This window comes from Heterocephalus glaber, unplaced genomic scaffold, assembly GCF_053883595.1.
Source record: "Heterocephalus glaber isolate CG9 unplaced genomic scaffold, H.glaber_assembly_v1.0 deba00001546, whole genome shotgun sequence".
Classification (NCBI taxonomy): Eukaryota; Metazoa; Chordata; class Mammalia; order Rodentia; family Bathyergidae; genus Heterocephalus; species Heterocephalus glaber.
Genome location: NW_028258339.1, coordinates 3,926,737 through 3,945,840, shown reverse-complemented (window position 1 = coordinate 3,945,840; position 19,104 = coordinate 3,926,737). Strand labels below are relative to the sequence as shown.

At 40.9% G+C, this 19,104-nt stretch overlaps 1 protein-coding gene and 1 pseudogene across 1 annotated transcript; one reads left to right on the top strand and one right to left on the bottom strand.

Moving 5' to 3' along the window:
• Positions 1 to 1,851: 1,851 nt before the first annotated feature.
• On the top strand, positions 1,852 to 2,699 carry LOC147824397 (putative elongation factor 1-alpha-like 3 pseudogene; annotated as a pseudogene).
• Positions 2,700 to 7,029: 4,330 nt separating this feature from the next.
• LOC101699119 (putative G protein-coupled receptor 160) lies at positions 7,030 to 8,040 on the bottom strand. The gene has a single exon (XM_004871926.1). It carries the CDS (start codon positions 8,038 to 8,040, stop codon positions 7,030 to 7,032), a length of 1,011 nt encoding a protein of 336 aa, XP_004871983.1.
• Between the last annotated feature and the right edge of the window lie 11,064 nt (positions 8,041 to 19,104).

The window sequence follows — 19,104 nt, the reverse complement described above, 5'->3', positions numbered from 1 at the left end:
TTCTCTCCTTTGTTCAGAGACAGCCCAGCAGATTGTCCCTACAATAAAGGCTTGTTGTGGCCTGGTCTTGTCTTGGTTTTCAGCTTTTTTTACCTGACACTTACTTTGTGTCTTCCTGGACTAGCACAATTTCTCAGAGTCCAGGAATGGGTATGAGTGCTAATCTGCAGGAATGCCTAGTGATGCTGCTACACTTTCTAGAGAGTGCCTCCTAACATCTCTTCCCATTTCTGCTTAGAGAGAGCAAGTGCCTCTTGTTTTCGATGTTTTTATGTAGAAGCACTCATTTTCTAGGGGCTTAGGAGTCTCTATCTGCTCGAAAGGAAAATGACCTTAAGACTACAGAAGCTTCTAAAGGTAAACTGTGCTTCAAAGGGCAAGGGGCTGAGATAAATAGGGAAGAAGAAAGAGAAAAGAAAGAAAATAATGAAAAGCCTTTTGGTTGGACTTACCAAGTCACCCTTTTGATGTCTCTTTTTACTTCCTGCCACTGGCTTGCCAAGAGAAAATGTCACCAGGCTGGGTCTGGGAGATTCCCCAAAACCTGAAATAAAGAGTTTAAACCACTCCTTCTATAGCAGGTTTGCTGACTCCCATCACAGAAAAAGAATTTTCAGGATGTATCAGAAAGAGGCTTGGGGTGCACTCAAGAGCCGAATGCAGGTGCGCAGAGAAATGAGAGGCATTACAGTTTGGAAATGGGAACATTTATGCTTTTCTTGAGGGAATGAAAAGCCAGTGAAAAAAGTGCCCACTCACCTCCCTCCCTCAAAAAGGCACTAGCCTATTCCACAGACTTGGGCAGGTTTTGTTTGGTTTTGTTTTTTCTTTTGTTGTTATTTTTGGATAAGTGATTTAAACTTTCTCTGGATTCACTCAGCCTGCTTCTTACTTTCTTTCTCTTTTCTTTTTTCTTTTTCTTTTTTTCTTTCTTTTTTTTTTTTTTTTTGGTACCTGAGATTGAACTCAGGACCTTTCGCTTGCCAGGCAGGCATGGTGCCACTGAGCTAAATCCCCCGCCCTGCTGCTTACTTTCTTTTTTTGGTACTGGGGATCGAACTCAGGACTTTGTGCTTGGGAGGCCGGGGGTGGTGCTTACTTTCTTAATGGGGCCAATTTATGGACTTTTAGTGATGGGTCTGATATGAAAGGAGTCTTAAATCTAACCAAACAAATGTTGATGTGGGTGATTTCAGCTGAATTCTGGAAGTTGTAGTCTTCTCAGAAGTACAATTTTTAGTTATGATTTCCTTGTCTCCTTTCTACCTTTTACTTCTTCAATCCACCTAAGTCCCCTTCCATGGCCTCCTCAATATATACAAGGAAAGCAATGCAACACCTCATATCAGACCAAAGCCCAGCTAAAATATCAGGGCTCACAACCAGCTTAGGAATTCTCTAACCCACCTTCATCATACCAAAGGTGACTGTTACATCACAACTCCTGAAAAGGAACTCTACAGTTGCAATGCTGGCTGCCCACAGGACACAATCCAAGCTTGGATGTTATTGCAAGGACAATTATTAATAAAACCATATTTGATCTCATGTATGCATCTAACCACTTGCTGCATGGATTGTCTCTGCATGGGAGTTACTACTGGCCATCAAGAGGAAACTCAAGTACCAATGCACAACAATCTAATCAAGGAGGAACATATAATTGTCCACCAAACCAAACTTGCATATAGCTTTAGCCATGGCCATCCACAGATGGCAAATTTAACTACATGCTGGCTTCCATCAATCCAATTTTAGTACATATAGGTTAGTACCTCTCTCCTGGCCAAGCTCCTCCCAACTGTCACTTATCAAGATGAACCTACTGCTTTTTTCTCAATGGGTTTGCCGTGAGAGCACAGGTGTAATGAAAACCACCACTAAATCAAAGCCGACATGGGAAAGGAAAAGACTCATATCAATATCATCATCATTGGACACATGGATTCGGGCAAGTCCACCACTACCGGCCATCTGATCTACAAATGTGGTGGCATCGACAGAAGGACCGTTGAAAAATTTGAGAAGGAGGCTGCTGAGATGGGGAAGGGTTCTTTCAAGTATGCCTAGGTCTTGGATAAATTGAAAGCTGAGCGTGAGCGTGGTATCACCATTGACATCTCCCTGTAGAAATTTGAGACCAGAAAGTGTTATGTGACTATCATTGATGCTCCAGGACACAGAGACTTATCAAAAACATGATTACAGGCACATCTCAGGCTGATTGTGCTGTCCTGATTGTTGCTGCTGGTATTGGTGAATTCAAAGCTGGTATCTCCAAGAACAGGCAGACCTGTGAGCATGCCCTTCTGGCTTACATGCTGGGTGTGAAACAACTCATTGTTGGTGTTAACAAAATGGATTCCACTGAGCCACCCTACAGCCAGAAGAGATACGAGGAAATTGTTAAGGAACTCAGCACCTACATTAAGAAAATTGGCTACAACCCTGACACAGTAGCTTTTGTGCCAATTTCTGGTTGGAATGGTGACAACATGCTGGAGCCAAGTGCTAACATGCCTTCGTTCAAGGGACGGAAGGTCACTTGTAAAGATGGCAATGCCAGTGGAACCACACTGCTTGAAGCTTTGGATTGCATCCTGCCACCCACTCACCCAACTGACAAGCCTTTGTGGCTGCCCCTCCAGGATGTCTACAAAATTGGTGTGCTGGGATCCAACCTAGGTCCTCACATGTGACAGGCAAGTGCCCTACCAATTGCTGCATCCCCAGCCCCGTGGCAAACTTCCATGAGAGCCTTTTATCGTTACTGTTGTGGCTGAGGGGCTGTGAACGCCTAGCAGCTGTGCTGTTCTCTTGAGCTTTCTGTGATGCTGGAATCCTCTTCAGCATTTGCATGGTGGTAATGTAGAGTCCAACATGGGAGCAACTAAATGACATGTGGCTCCAGGGCACTTGAAATGTGCCTTATAAGACTAAAGAGCTGACTTTTAAATTTTATTTAACTTATGGAACAAGTTCCCAATGATGAATGTAACTGTATTTTATACCTAAAATGTACCAATAAACTTAATGAGAAAAAATAAATTTTATTTAACTGTAATTAATGTAAATGGCTACAAGTGGCTAGTGGTCACTGTGTCAGGCAGTGCAGCCAATGATTATTCAGAGAAACATAACCTAAAATCAATAGCTGAGTTATAAAATTTGAGGCCTGTTTGCCTGGTGTACATGATGTTTATTACCAAGAATATTACATTGTATTGGTGAAATTGCTCCTCCAGGTAAAATGTTTTGAAGCCAGGCATGGTGGCCCATGCCTGTAATCCCAGCACTCAAGAGGCTGAGGCAGGAGGATTGCCATGAGCTTGAGGCCAGCCTGGGCTACACAGTGAGACAGTGAGTTTGAGGCCAGCCTGAACTACAGAATGAGAGACCCTGTCTCAAAAAAAAAAAAAAAAACGAACAAAAGTTTTATCCTCCCCTACTCCCAACTTGTTTACAGACCATGTTTTGGAAAAATGCTCCTTTGCTTTATGCACCACTACTTAAAAATAAACTGCCCATTAAACTATGACATGTGATTAATTTTTATTTTTGGCAATACTGGGGGTTCGACCCAAGGCTTCATGCTTGCTCTGCCACTGAACTACATCCTCAGCCCTTATTTTTATTTTTGAGACAGGGTCTTACTAAGGTGCCCAAGTAGGGCTCAAACTTGCAATCCTCCTGCCTGTGACTACCAAGTAGTAGGAATTACTGCCCAGCTAATTTTTAAGCTATAATCCAGTCCTAGAGATAACAAAATGTGGGAAATTGTGCATCTTAGCATCAATAAATAAAGCCTCTTTAAAAAAAAAGATGGACCTACTTCCCTGGATGTAGACACCCAACATCAATATATAGAGGCTGATTTCATGCAAATATGTGGACAATGCATTGGCCCAGGTGCTAAAAAGGAGGTGGAAAACATGCACATTTGTTTGGCTATAACATTACAAACTCCTATTAACACCACCTAGAATTTTACTAAGCCCTACTAACTTACCTTCATAGAAACACAGAGAGTACAGGCAGCAGAGGGAGACTGGTGGGTCAGTGAGGGAATCATAGGGCTTATCAGAAGCTTCCTCAAATTCAACACTGAACAATATTTCCTTGCATTTGGGTTTGGCTCCACGTTCCAATAGATTTTCACTAACAAGAGAATGTCTCAAGGGCCTGCCCTTATAAACCACGATAGGCATGACTGATGCCATAAACAAGCTTTCTTAGTAACTTTCTCATTGCTGGGACACAATACCAGACACTGACAACTTAAGAAGGAAAGGTTTATTTTAGTTCATGGTTTGTAGAGTCAGCTGGTTCCAAGGCAGGGTGGCATGGCAGATGGGCATGGCAGAGGAGAAATAGTCCATGGCAGGGAAGGCAGGAAGCAATAAAGATCAGCATCAAGGATGAAAGAAGGATATATATACATGCTGCCCTTCAGGCCACACCCACAGTGACCCATCTCTTCCCACCAGGCTATACCTCCCAACATCACAAGCTATAAACCCATCAGTGGACTAATCACGTATCACACATCCATGATCCAATATCACACACCCATGATCCATTCACCTCCCAAAAGCCCCACCTATAAGCGCATGAGGCTTGGGGGGAACTACTAGATATAAGCCATTAGCACAAGCTTTCCAGCTAGTTCCCCTGGTACTATTCACATTATAATCACTAGTTTGGGAGGCGCAGTAGGAACAAAATAAGTTCAGCACACCATATACCAATTTTTAAAAATGCATAGGACAGCCAGTGATTTAGCTCAGTGGTTTCGCTGCCTGCTGCATAGAGTTTGATCCCCGGTACCAAAAAAAAAATGCATGGGGCATGGGGCCCAGTGGTAGAGTGTGTACCTAGCATGTAGCATGCACAGGCCCTAGGTTTGATCCTTAGCTGCTGGAAAGAAAGGAAGAAGGAAGGAAGGAAGGAAGAAGGGAAGGGAAGGGAAGGAAAATAACAATGTTTAAGGGATTATCCAAACAAATTAAACAAAAGGCCCAGGACTGGAACTATTGACCAAATCTCAGCATGCCTTAGGGCCATGGTGTTAGATACCAGTATAACCCTAGATTACAGGAGGTCTGCTCACAACACATCTTGTTACATATGAGATGTCAAAGAAAAGCAAATCAAGACTTAGTAAGCAGAAACTTATTGAAAAGAATAATTGCAAGAAAAGGGAAGGGATGATGGCAATGAGAGAACGTTATAACCATAAGGCCTTGCAAGCATCTTGTAACCAAAGAGAAAAAAAGAACTTTTATTAAAATAGGGTAAGGAGGAAGTGAGCAGAGATTAACAAAGTCTTTGGAAAGGAAGATGGACAAGCAAGGGGAAATGTCCAGTGGGTCCAACAATGGGATGTCACACTGTGGCCAGCTGATTCCCAGGAGAAACTGAGAACAGGAGCATGCTTCACTTTTTAGTGGGTTTTCTTAGGCTTGGGGCAAGCAGAGTTCAGAGGCATGTGGGAAAGAAAGAAATCTGACTCGTTTGGTTGAGACCAAGCAGAGAGTGTATAATGGATAACTGTGAACACTTGTTCTGATCCCCCTATTGATTAAGATACATGAAATTCATCCTGAACATTGTCAGGGATGGAATCAGTCACCATAAGGCTGAATGTGTTCTGCATCTTGTTTTCATGGATTTTTTAGCCTTCACATTCTTATTTATGGAGGACCACTGTACTATCTATTGAGCATGCTCCCAGCCTGACAGAATCAGTGGATTTCAGAGACTGGGCATTTAACTAAAGGTATACCTAAGAATCAAATAAAAATAATAGTTATTGAAGATTGAATAAGCAAGTAAAACCAAGATTTACGGGAGCCAGCTGAGAAGATTCCTAGACACTGACTCAAAGTCCATTCGGATAGTGGAATGAGGATGACACTGGCAATCCTAGACTTCCTGTGTTGCAAATTGAATGTCATTGGTTATGACATTGACATGGGGGGGGTTCGGGGAATGTGCACTTAGTCACTTCCAACTATTCCATAAGTGCCCCCCAAGAAGCTAGGCTCATGTCCTAATGCCAGACAATTCTGAAGGATTGATACCAGGAGTGCCTGGAGTTCTCTGGCAAAGATGGTGGTAGTTTGGGTATGATGGTCCATGGTTATGGTTATTTCCTGTAACAAAGCATGGAAAATGCAGGAGTTCTGGTCCCTTCTGAGCGGTCCATGCAGCAGCAGCATAGGCATGAAGGTTGCCATCTAAGATCTGCTGCAGCAGTAAGATTGTCTACGTTCAGTCCAGTCTCTTAGCATCTTGTTTAAGATTTTGTAAGGCCCTGATAAGAAAGGAAGGTCATAGCCTCCCTCTGGGGCTGAAAGTCTGCCTATTCTTGGAGTTATAACATGAATTTGTAGACTTTTTGGCTGATCTCATGTCTGGAAATTTAAAATCAGCTAAGGTGAGAAAGGAAGCTAGCTAAACACAGATATGGAAAGCTCTGGATTCTATCCCCGGTATGGCCAAAAAAAAAAAAAAAAAAAAACAACCAAAAAACAAGTAAGAGTATGAGACAGGCTGGAAGACAGGTTGAAATGAAGAAATGCCATAGATTTGGGGGTCCTTGCAGGGGTGGTGGAATTGTTAAAGTGGAAAATGATGGGTGAAGGAAAAGACAAAGCAGCACTCATTGAAACCTACAGTTATGTGAATAGCACTGATGATGCTGGAGGGGATATGGAAAAAGAGAACACAGTAAAGAAGTACAGTAAAATTGGTGAGAATAGGAAGTAGGCAAGGGAATGTTCCAGCACAGTGGGTGGCAGCTGACCACTTCATGGTCATCTAGCTACTTGGTCTGAAGTTCCTGGGAATGTGGTCTACCTCATGCACTGTTTCTTGAAGGGCTCTTTAGGGACCCAGAGTTTGAAGGCTTCAGCTGAGGCAGACTTCCACTGAGAACAGCTTTTCACATCTTTTCTTTTCTTTTTTTTCCCTGTTTCTAAGATTATGATTTTATTGTAATTGGTTTAGTTTTAAGATGGTAACATATTAACAAATTATTATTGATATAAGCTTTTCAATTTGTCCAAAATTATGCATTGTAAGTGGAATGAAGCAGCAGTTCCAGTTGACAAATGGATCTTTGGGTAATGATGTATTTCTCAAATAAAGCTTGTGACAATTAAACCAACAAATGGTGGCAATGAGAAAACTATTGACAAAGTACAACCAGGGAATGTTCAACTCAATATATGCAGGAATCTGTACTTTAAGTGAAAGAATGAATACCTGAAGTACAAATGGTAACCAGGTACCAAGAAAACAGACAATGAGCTTGGGCATGAGTATTCTTTTAGAGTTTACAATGTAATTAGGGAGGGATGAAGAAGGAAAATACCAAATAGGCTCATTCATATAGGAAGTTATTTGAATAGCCTGTACCAAGGTAATAACTTCTGACCAAGAGGTTATAAAAGCCATAAATAAAATTATCATCATGGAAAGTGACAGGCAGCAACTCTGAATGCTGACATAGACCGGACATTGGTAAGAAATATTCTGTGCCTTCAGGCTTTGGTAGATACCTGGTTCTCCCAAAACATAAGCAAGGACTGAAATCCGAACCAAAATTACTGCAAAGAAATAAAACGCCTTCTGACATTTAGATGATAGCTTGGTGAGTTTAGAGAAATTCAGGCAATAACCTGTAGAAGATATTAAGAAGACTGGATAATGCAAAAAGCCATAAGCAAAGGAACTAATTTGCACAAAGAGACATATATGGTATTTAGTAAACCTAATATCTAAAAGTACAAAATCCCTGAAATAGGATATAATGGAAATTTTTACCAAAAATAAAAAATCAACAAATGCTAATGAAACACAAAAACATTCCATAAAATTTTGATAGCTGTTTTTTCTTCTCATTCCTAATGTGAGAATATTTAGTAATATTTTCCCAAGTACGATCGAGAACAACAGAAAAGTAGCATCTAGAGGCTGATTTGTTTGATGTAACTGGTTCTGAAAATAGCAGCTGTCTGAAGAAAAAGATGTCATATTTTTAAATTTCAAGAAGACCTGCTGAAAAATACATGATGAAACACGGCTTCACTTTATTTTCCGTTCACAAACTATAGTTTAACTTGACCTTATCTGAAAAAGTTCCATCACAGGTTGGTGGTACAAGGACACAGAAGCATAGCTGCCAACCTGACGACTGCCAAGTGGTGTTGCTTGGAGGAGGCCTGGATGGAATGACCAGATGAGTCTCTCCAGAGAGTCTTCCTAACCAATGATCCTATTTTATTTTGATTTTGCTGCCTTCAATTACGTCACTGTTGGTTCCTTGCATTTCATTTTGTTATGCCACAATGCTATGTAAGCTATCCTTTGCTGGTGTGGGTTATCTCTGCAAGTTGAGTTGCTGGCGCTCCTCGCGGGGCTCCGGGCCGCACCTTCCTCTGGAGTCCAACAGCAGAAACCACCGGCCGGAGCTCGCGCCCCGCGACCTGCGCAGGGACCCTACCCGGCCCACTGCGAGGTCACCGCCTTTTCACATCTTTTCAAATCAGAAACATCAGTCCAGGTTTGGAGCCCCTGGAAGTTGACAGCAGTGTTAGTGATGTAAAGAGAACAAGGCAGGGTCCTTTTGTTTTTGTTTTTCCGGTACTGGGGATCAAACTCAGGACCTTGCACTTGCCAGCCAGGCACGGTGCCACTGAGCTACATCCCTGGCCTAGCAGGGCCCGTTTAACAGGGTTCAAGATTAGTTTTCTGGTAATGTTGCCTTTAAATAACTAATTCTCCAATTTCCAGGTTTTACAGTGGTTTGGATGGGAGAACTGGAGAACTAGCAATCTCAACTTGTTGAAGGTAAGTTTGGGTATAATTAATAAGCCCCTTGCAGTGTTTTAGGATGTCTTAATTGACCAGGTTAAAAGATTTGAGAAAACAGATAGAAGAGGGAATTCTCATGGGCTGGCCAACAATTATTTCACATGGGCACGATTGGTGAGACTCAGTAGAAGATCAGAAGGTAATTGGACTAAGGGTAAAACCTTAGTCCCTGGGACACTGAGTGCCTCCATCAGTTTAGCAAGCTTTAAATAACCATTAGCTCTATCATTCCAGATGAATGAAATGATATTAAGGACAGTGTTTTGTTTTGTTTTTTTCTCTCTCTCTAAATGCGTAGATTCAAAAGGTTTATTGCAACAAATGTCACAGAAAATGGATCAAAATAATGCATAAACGAGTGTTAAGAAGCATTTCCCACACAATCATATTGTTATCTATTCAACTGATAAAAACATAGTCTTGGGTCGGGGATTTAGCTCAGTGGTTTTGCTGCCTGCTACGCAAGCACAAGGACCCCAGTTTGATCCCCAGTACCAAAAAATAATAATAAAATGAAATAAAAACATAGTCTTATCAATTTTTCTTAATAGAGTTTTAGTAATAACAAGTCCCAGAATGTTCTCCTTTTCTAAACACCACTTAAATTTAAGCATATTGCAATCACATTTCCAAGACATATGGTTCACAAAAAAATTTCTTTGTGGTAGCAAAGATGGAACCCAGGGCCTCTTGCATGTTAAGTACATTCTCTACTATGGACCTAAACCCCAGCCCTGGTTCTCCAAATTTTGGAATTTGAAAATGAACATTTAGAAGGAGTTGCTTGATTTAGGAACAAATTGTATTGAAACATCCTTTCCCCAAAAACATACTAAAAACGGTTCATATTAACTAAAAGAAAAAGCTAAAGACTTTTTCAATTTAATGGTGAAAGTACACATGACCAAAATACTCCCAAAAGGACATATTAGTAAGAAAATCTAGACATTTAAATGAATTTGGTGGTTATTTTATATTCTTGATATATAACCAGAATGGTGAAGAACCTGTAAGACAAAACTAAATTTTTATAAAATATGAGGACTTAATAAGAGCCCAAGTAACAAATTTTCTCTCTCCAAAAAAGTTAATCTTGAAAAATGTAAGTTTAAAAAGCTGCAAGAGGTAAACAGTAGTTCCCAGGATATGAAAAGATTATACTTTCATTTTTAAAAAGCACATTTCAGAAAAATGAATTGAACCTGTAAAAAAGGCTATGTGTCACTGATAAAGCACTTTGAAATTATGCACAAGTATGGAAGCAACATTTTAAATTTTCGTAAAGACAATGTACTTTTGTGATAAAGGAAGAACAGTTGGATTTTTTTGGATGGCTTTACTGTATGAACTGGGTTTCTCAGTCACTGAAAAGTGCCAGCAGAATTCTCCAAGTGCAAAACACTTGTCCTGATAAAAACTGGGCAACAATAGTGGCAGCAACCCATTAACAACGGGAAGTTTTAAGCTAGAGAGAGAACATTCACGTGATAGTAAGAGCATAATAATAACCATGAGAATTCAGAGATGAAGAAAAGGTTCTAAACATCTATATATCCATAAAACTCTGTAAGTGAGCAATGTAAATCTCCAAGTGGAAACCACTGGCCCAGAATATTATGAATTTTTTAAAGTAAAATTGTGACCAAGTTAATATTTTTTAAATAATTGAAATTATGACTGGTAACATTTACCTTGTTGTTGTCTAACGTAAGGTAAAGTAAAATCAGTACTGTAATAAACTGGATATGGTGGCTCTGGAAGGCTGATTACACGTTTAAGCCTAGCCTGGGAAATTTAGAAGCTTACTGAGACCCTGTCTCAAAATTTAAAAAATAAATAAATAAAAAGGGCTAGGGATGTAGCTCAGTGAAAAGGCCCTAGGTTCAATTTCCAGTACCACAAAAAAGAATACTATTGGACTGGGGATTTAGCTCAGTGGTTCTGCCGCCTGCCTGGCAAGCACAAGGACCTGAGTTCGATCCCCAGTACCAAAAAAGAAGAATACTATTATACTAATAAATAGAAACATGTCATGGCAGTGAAGGCAAAGACAAATATCTAGAGATGCTATGTGTTGGAATGTAGGAACATGGGTACATAAGTTTGGAGGTCTCTTGCTTTGTGTGGGGGTGGGTAGGATGGAAGCTAGGACTTTGTACAAGCTAGGCAAACATTACCATTGAGCTATAACCCAGCTCAAGTTTCTTTTATTGTTTTCCCAAGAAGGACTCAGAATTTGAACATTGAACTGTTATAATGATGTGATTGGTCTTTGGTGACAAATCACAATAGTTCATAAATTTATCTTTAACTTTGAAATCTTCTTTCAAGTTGAAATTAATCCAAGAAAATATTTTCTAACTTAACTGTCTCATTGCTAAGACCATAGGAGTGTTGATGTGATTAAACCAGAAAGTGGCAGTCTTGAGTCGAGAAATAATACTTTATGTCCCACCCACATACTTTGCCTGGGCTCTTGGGATAATTTGGAAGGGATGAAAGTAGTTTTGGACCAGCTGTGGAAAAATGGTGGCGTGGTAAATAATAACTCAGCCTCTCCAAGATTCAGAATACAGACACTGGAGGAAGGTGGATCCTCAGGACCCAGGACGGACCTATTGAGAAAATTGGAGGCCCTAAAGAAACTGAAGAGACAGAACACAGTGCAGAAAAAGGAAGGGACAATCTGCACTTTCTCCCTATCTCCTGGTTTGTGGCTTGCAAGACAGGAAGACTGAATCTACATTGATAGTAAAAGCAGTAGACTCCAGAGGGCTTCAGGGAGAAATGTACCAATGGAATAGATCAGTGGATGCTGTCTGCTGCAACAGCCAGTGAGTGACTCTAGTCCAAGTGCTTGCCACATCCCCTAGAGAGAGTGGGTGGATACCATTCCAGGGAGAGGTCGGCTGAACCCGGGACTCAAAGCAGCTGCGGGTTGCCTTTATGTCAGGGCTCCCTCAGTGACTGGGTGAGGGACAGCCACAGGAGACATAATTGGTTTTTATGGTATATTAATATTAATTTGTCTTGGATGATAATACGGAAGCTGATTCCCTTGATATTAACAGGTACACATCATTGTTGCTATTTATCTGTAAGGCAATACTCAGATTACATTTGTGACATTGACAATACTAGAGTACATCTTCATAGAAATTGGTTGATGGGCTACCCTAGAGGGCAACCATCTCTCCCAAATCAAACAACGTGGTTGGATATTGGGATTGTAGCAAAGGATTACAGTTAGCCATGCCCAAAGTTCATCTCTGAAAAACAACTAAAGTGATCTCTACGCTAGCAACAAAGTCTTCAGACTATAAACATCCACAAACCACAGCACAAGACAAAACAAACAAAAGCAATAGAAACATGAGAAGAAAAGGCAATAAAATGCCTCCCAAATCTCCCAACTCCTCCAAAGCCAGTCAAGAGGGCACTGAGGGACAGAACAGTATAAGTCACACACCTGAATTAATCAAAAGGATAACAGAGGAAGTTATAAAACAGCTCAAAAAGGTACTCAGTGGGATTAGTAAAGATATAACTAAACAGATAATTGAAGTAATAACCAAAAAGACACAGGAGCTTTCAAAAGACACAAATAAAAAGCTGATACATAACATGATCAGTTTACCAAAGAATAGAGTCCAAGAAAAGATTTCAATCAGAAACTCAGGAGATTAAAAAAATCATATTGAAAGTATGGGCAGCAAAACTGACTGATGTGAGCACAGAATTTCAGAACTAGAAGACAATGATGCCTTCAAAGACCAACTACTCAAAGACACCTTAAAAACAATAAGAAAACTGGAAAAAATGGATCCAACAACTGCTAGATGATGCAAAGTAGACTAATAATTGTAATAAGTGAAAAATCAGGGGGCCAGGGATTTAGCTCAGTGGTTCTGGCACCTGCCTCGAAAGCGCAAGGTCCTGAGTTCGATCCCTGGTACCAAAAAAAAAAAAAATCAGAAGACAACACAAATGGCATAAAAACCCTATTCACAGAAACAATGGCAGAAAATTCCCCAAATACAGGAAAATAAATAAATATATAGGTAAGTGAGGCATATAGAATCCCAAACATCCATGACCAAAAGAGAACCTCCCCATCTCACATTATACTCAAAGTACCAGAAGTCCATCACAGGAGCAAAATCTTTTTTTTTTTTTTTTTTGGTATCAGGGATCGAACTTGGAACCTTGCACTTGCGAGGCAGAAGGCAGAACCATTGAGTTAAATCCCCGGCCCAAGAGCAAAATCTTAAAAGCTGTTGGAGAAAAGCAATGAGTTACATATAAAGGTTAAACCCATTAGAATCACAGCAGACTTCTCTCCACAAACCTTAAAAGCCAAGAGGGTTTGGAATGAAGTGTTTCAAGCTCTAAAATATAACAACTTCCAACTCCAATTTATGTATCCTGCAAAACTCTCCTTTTACATCGATGGAGAAATAAGATATTTCCATGACAAGGAGCACCTCAAGGAATTCAAGACCACCAAACCAGTGTTACAAAAAACTCTCAAGGTGCATAGCAAAGGAAATCAGCAACAGAGTGCAGAAACAACCTACAAGATGGGGAAAAAGATTTGTCAGCTACTCCTCAGACAAAGAACTAATATCTAGAATATATAAACAACTCAAAAATTCAGACCCTCCCAAATTCAAAGACCCAATCCAAAAATGGGCATCTGAAATGAACAGACACTTCCCAGATGAAGAAATACAAATGGGCAATAAATATATGAAAAAATGTTCAGTATCATTGGTCATTCGAGAAATGCAAATTAAAACACTGAGATTCCATCTTACTCCAGAAAGAATGGCTATCATCAAGAAATCAACCAATAACAAATGTTATGGAGGCAGCAGGGGGGAGAAGGAACCCTTCTCCATTATTGGTGGGCATATAAACTGCTACCACCTTTTTTTCCATCCAGGCTACAAGCCTATTGGTTGGTGCAACCCACACCCAGGACAGGTCTTCCCTTTTCAGTAAATCCATCATCCACACCCAGAACTATTCTAAACCAACCAGTGGACTAATCTATTATCACACACCCATGATTCAGTGTCACACATCCATGATCTAGTCAGTCCCCAAAATCCAACCTAGGAGCGCGTGAGGCTTTGAAGGGACATCTAGATTTAAACTATTACACAAGGTCTTGATAAATTGCTCAGGTTGGGCTTGTACTTGTAGTCCTCCTGCCTCAGACTCCTAGAGTGCTGGGGTTACAGGCACGTGCCACCACACCCAGCTGATTTCTTCTATTATTAATCTCTAAAACTGTCATTTGAGTGGGATATTGACACACTTAATTCAAAACCATTTACAGTTTTTTTCCTTGCTTTTAGTAATTTTTAAATAATTGCAGGGGATTAAGGAAATTGGCCCTTTATGTGTAATATATACATATATATATATATGTATATATATATATATATATTTTTTTTTTTGTACTGAGGATTGAACTCAGGACCTTGCACTTGCAAGGCAGGTGCAGTGCCACTGAGCTAAATCTCTGGCCCTGAAGTAGATAATTTTTTCCAATCTGTTCCTTTCTTTATGGTGTTTAAAATATTTGTATAGTTAATACATCAATTTTAAATTTTATTTTATAAGCCTTTCCCACCCTAACATGAACTATAAAAATCATTCTTTTTCCCCCTAGTGTTTCTTTGCCTTTATATTTTATATTGGGGAAGGTCTGGGGAAGAGTTTTGGAGGGATCTGTGCCACACAATGAAATGAGAAGCATGTGTATAAGAGACTCGAGTCTGCTAACTTCAGGCACATCTCACTGATGTAGTCAAGCCAGAGTTAATAAGTCAGATAAACAATCACTGAGTTGTCTTGCTGCTTCTGTTCATGATTTCTCTCCTTGAAACTGTCCTGTGGCAGATATTCCCCAAACTTCATGTGGTTCCCATCTGCAGGACAGCCCACAGGAATCTGCATTTCTGGTATTCATATCCTTACATAATATCAGCAAATCAGGTCTCATCCTTGGGACCAACTGTTTGGCAGAAGTGACTGTGATTTCTGAGGCTAGGTCACAAAGGGCATTCTGCTTTATACCATAGTCTCTTGGATTGTTCATTGCCACAAACTATTTGTGGCCACTCCCCAAATTTATAATCTTCAAAGTGCCAGGAGGGACCTTTGATAGGTGACTAGGTGAAGAGAAACAGTATTAGTGCTTTTATAAAAGAGACTCTGGAGAGCTCCCTCATCCTTTCTGCCATGTGAGGATACAGTGTGAAGACAGCTATCTGTTAACCAAGAAGAGAGCCCCTAAAAGACACGGAATCTGCCAGTGTCTTGACCTTGGACTTGTCTCCAGAATTGCAAGAAATCAATTACTGTTGTCTAGAAGCCACCCAGTCTATGGTATCCTGTTACAGTGTCCAAGATAGCCTAAGACACTTTGAAGGAAGCCAGCTGCTGTGGCTGAAGACACACAGTCCACTAGGCAGTATCAGTTAGAGAGGAGTTGAGGCCTCCAGACCCACAATAATGTGTTAGTTGTGGAATAAACCATGTTGGAAGTAGGTTCTCCCGCCCCAGTCAAGCCTTCCTTCAGATAGCTGTGGTCCTGGTCTACTGCAGCCTCAGTAGACCTCAAGGCAATATCCCCCAAATCCCTGACCCACAGAAATTGAGTGAATAATATTGTTTTAAACCACTAACTTTCGGGATAATTTGTTATGTAGCAATACATGGGGGGCAGTCCTTGCTGTACGCTGGACTGCATTTCCCTGCATGCCTTCAGCTGGGTGGGGCCATTTGCCTGTAACTCTGGTCAATGAGGTGGGTAAGGAACTGATCTATGCTTTTTCTAAGTCCTTGAAAAGATTTACAGACTCATAGAAAGGATAAAGGGATGTTGCAGGTCCTGTGAAGCTTTCCTGAAAGCTTGTCTGATCAGTACCATGTACCTGAAAATAGAGTACACATATCAGCCTACCATTCAATATGTGAGAACTGTACTTTTGCTTTCTATAACTATGCCTTTTCTGTTTTGAGTCTCTGGTCCATATTGGTGAAAGGTTCTTAATTTTAGTCAATTTGGAGTTTTCCTTTTCCATCCCAGGGTTCTCATAGAATACCAAGGCATCAGGAAAGGCTATCTAATTCTCTTTATCATGAGTCTCTATAGTCTTCCTGAGACTTTTGTTATCTCATTTAAACTCCATTCATTGATTCCTGTAGGGTAACATTCTGGGCTGTTTTGTTTTGTGACAGGATCTCACTATGTAGTTCAGGCTGGCCTTGAACTCATTATGTAGCCCAGGCTCGTCTTGAACTCTGCGATCCTCCTGCCTCAGCTTCCCAAATACTGGGATTACAGGAGTGTGCCACCATGCCCAGCTAGACTGAAATTATGTCATAATGATGACTATGATCAAGAGAGTACACTGATAGTAATTATGCAAGTGTTAAGGTAGTATTATCATACTGCTGTTTATTTAGTGCCTGGTGTGAGATAGGCACAGTTACTGTCCGGTTCATGGGTTCTTCTCTCAACCCAGAAAGAATTATAAGACAGAGTCAAAAAAGGACTGAGCAAAAGTATTTCTTGTACAGAGAAAATGGAAAGCAGCATTTATTGTAAAGCAAAAGCAAAATGCCCCTGGGCAATGAACCCTGGAGGCCTTAGCCGGTTGCCACAGGGACTCCATGTCCAGGGTTTTTATTACAAAAAAAGTGACTACATTGAACTTTTCTAAAATTATCAGCACAAATAGAACAAAGACATTCTTTCAAGAGATATGAATGTTATCTTATTCATGAGCAAGAAAACTCCGCCAATCCAATTGATATAGGAGACAGGACTGGGCAAAGCTGGCTGGGGAAAGGAGCGGGACCTGTCAATCACAAGATCCCAGGGCTATGTAAAAACCCCAAATGTAGGACTTCTCACGAGCTCCCACGAGATCTGAATGGCAAGGGAAAAAAGAGTGGTCATCAAGGAACGCCACTATTGTGTGTGAATTTGCATGATAGCCCACTAAGACGTGGCATGTACTTTCATTTTTGTGTTTACCCTCTTTTTTTTTTCTTCGGCTATTTGCTCTGCAGAGCTGGTTTCTCCCATACCCATTTGCCTCTCACTTTTCAAATAGACTTTTGGCACTGTTATTGGCTTGTCTCGTCCAATTCTTTGTTCGAGGCAAGAAGAACCTGGAATACTTTTGCCCTATGATACAATGAGACCTTTGTTGAGCCTCTGGTGCCCTGGGCTTGGCTATCTTGTCCTTCACTAAATCTTTCTGACTCCCTCTCTGGCTTGGCTCTTCCATGGCTGCCTGTCCTATCTGTGGAATTCTTTGCCAGAACCCTCCGTACTCCTCTACACTCAGGGGCCAGTATTACTCTGAAATCCTCTTACCTTCCCACAGGGCCCATTTATTCTAATACACGTTGTGTTTTACAGGGACTCCTTGCTTAGATTGCCTTTGGGTGCCTCTTGTTAGGTTAGGAAAATGATTCCCCAACCTTACAAAACAGAACCTAAGCCCAACCACGCCTGCATGGAGGGCTCCTGGTTCATTCTCCCCAGGTCTCTCTGTCTCCCTGCTTCAGGCACTGTGCTGTACGTACTAAATAAAATATTACATTAAAAACAAACAAAAGAGTAAACATACACAGCAATGTATTAAAAAAAAATCCTACCTCTTTAAAAAGGGGGAAAACCTCAGGGCACCACTGACTCATACCTGTAATCCCAGCACTCTGGGAGGCTGAGGCAGTTGGATTGTGACTTTGAGCCCAACCCGGGCAATTTAGCAATTTAGCAAGATCCTATCTCAAAAAAGAAAAAAGCCTGAGATATAACTCACTGCAAAAGCCCTGGGTTCAAACGCCAGTATGCAAAAAATACCAAAAAACCCAAACAAACCAAAAGACGAAACTTGGTTCTCTTAAACAATTCAGGATACTATGAAGTCGGCAGAAAGCACACCTATAAAGAAATAGGAGAAAATGTTTTTTTCCCTACTCAGTACTTTACCTCTGGTCACCAAAATGTGTGTGCAGACTTCTCCCCACCGATAACCAAAGCTTCAACAGATTTTCCAGAAGACAGCAGGTGAGTGTATCCTAATTCCACTCAATTCTGACACTATCAACCTGGAGATAGCATTAGACGGCACAGGGTGAGGGCTGAGGCCCACAAGATGAGCCCTCCCCACTTCAGATGCCAGATGCAAGTACACATTGTGACATATGCTTCTGACCAAGGATCACCAAACTTCCCTCAATTTGTTGCAGAGGATCACAGAACTCGTAAAATCTTTAATTACATTTACCAGTTTATTAATAAAAGCTAATAAAAGATACAGATGAACACCCTGCCAGATGAAAGAGATACACAGGGCAAGGCATGTGGGAAGGGGTGTGGAGCTTCCACACCCTCTCCATCACCATGTATTCAGCCATCTGGAAGCTCTCCCAGCTGGTCCTTCTGGGTTTCACAGAGCATTAGCAGGCGTGACTGATCACATCAGTAGCCACTGGTGACCAGTTTAACCTTTGGCCCCTTTCTCCCTTCCTGAAGGTTGAGGAGTGCAGCTGAAAGTCCCAACCCTCTAATCCCAGAGTTGGTTCCCTGGCAACCAGCCCCCATCCTGAGGCTATCCAGGAGCCTGCCAAGGGTCATTGAATTAGAAGGTCATCTCTTGTCTCCCAGGAGACTCCAAAGAACTTTGGAGCTCTGCAATACTTCTACCACTCAGGAAATTACGAAGATCTTTATGCCAGGAATGAGGGGCAGAGATCAAATTCAGAACAAAAGCTTCTCCTGTGCCACTGTCTGTGAGGGTTCTAGGAGCACTGTGACAGGAACTGAGGGGCAGTTGTCTACTTTATATTTCTTATATCCCAATCTCACAAGTCAAAACTCAGATATAGCACGGAACCTGTGCATTCTAGGCAGATTACCAAGAAGGTACATTTATTTAATCCTTTACATTATTGCAGAGCAATAATGCAAGAAAAGCTTTCCATTTTAAGGGAGAGAAACCAAATTTGGGGTTTCCATTCATGAAAAAGAAAGGGCATGAGGGACCTGTCTGGGCTTGGTCTGTTCTTTATCTTTGTCAGATCTCTCTGAATGATACATTTAAGATTTATACATCCCATTGTGTATACATTTTACTTAAAACTGTAAATAAATACTGAAATCTAACGGTATGCATGCTGAGTTACTTAGGA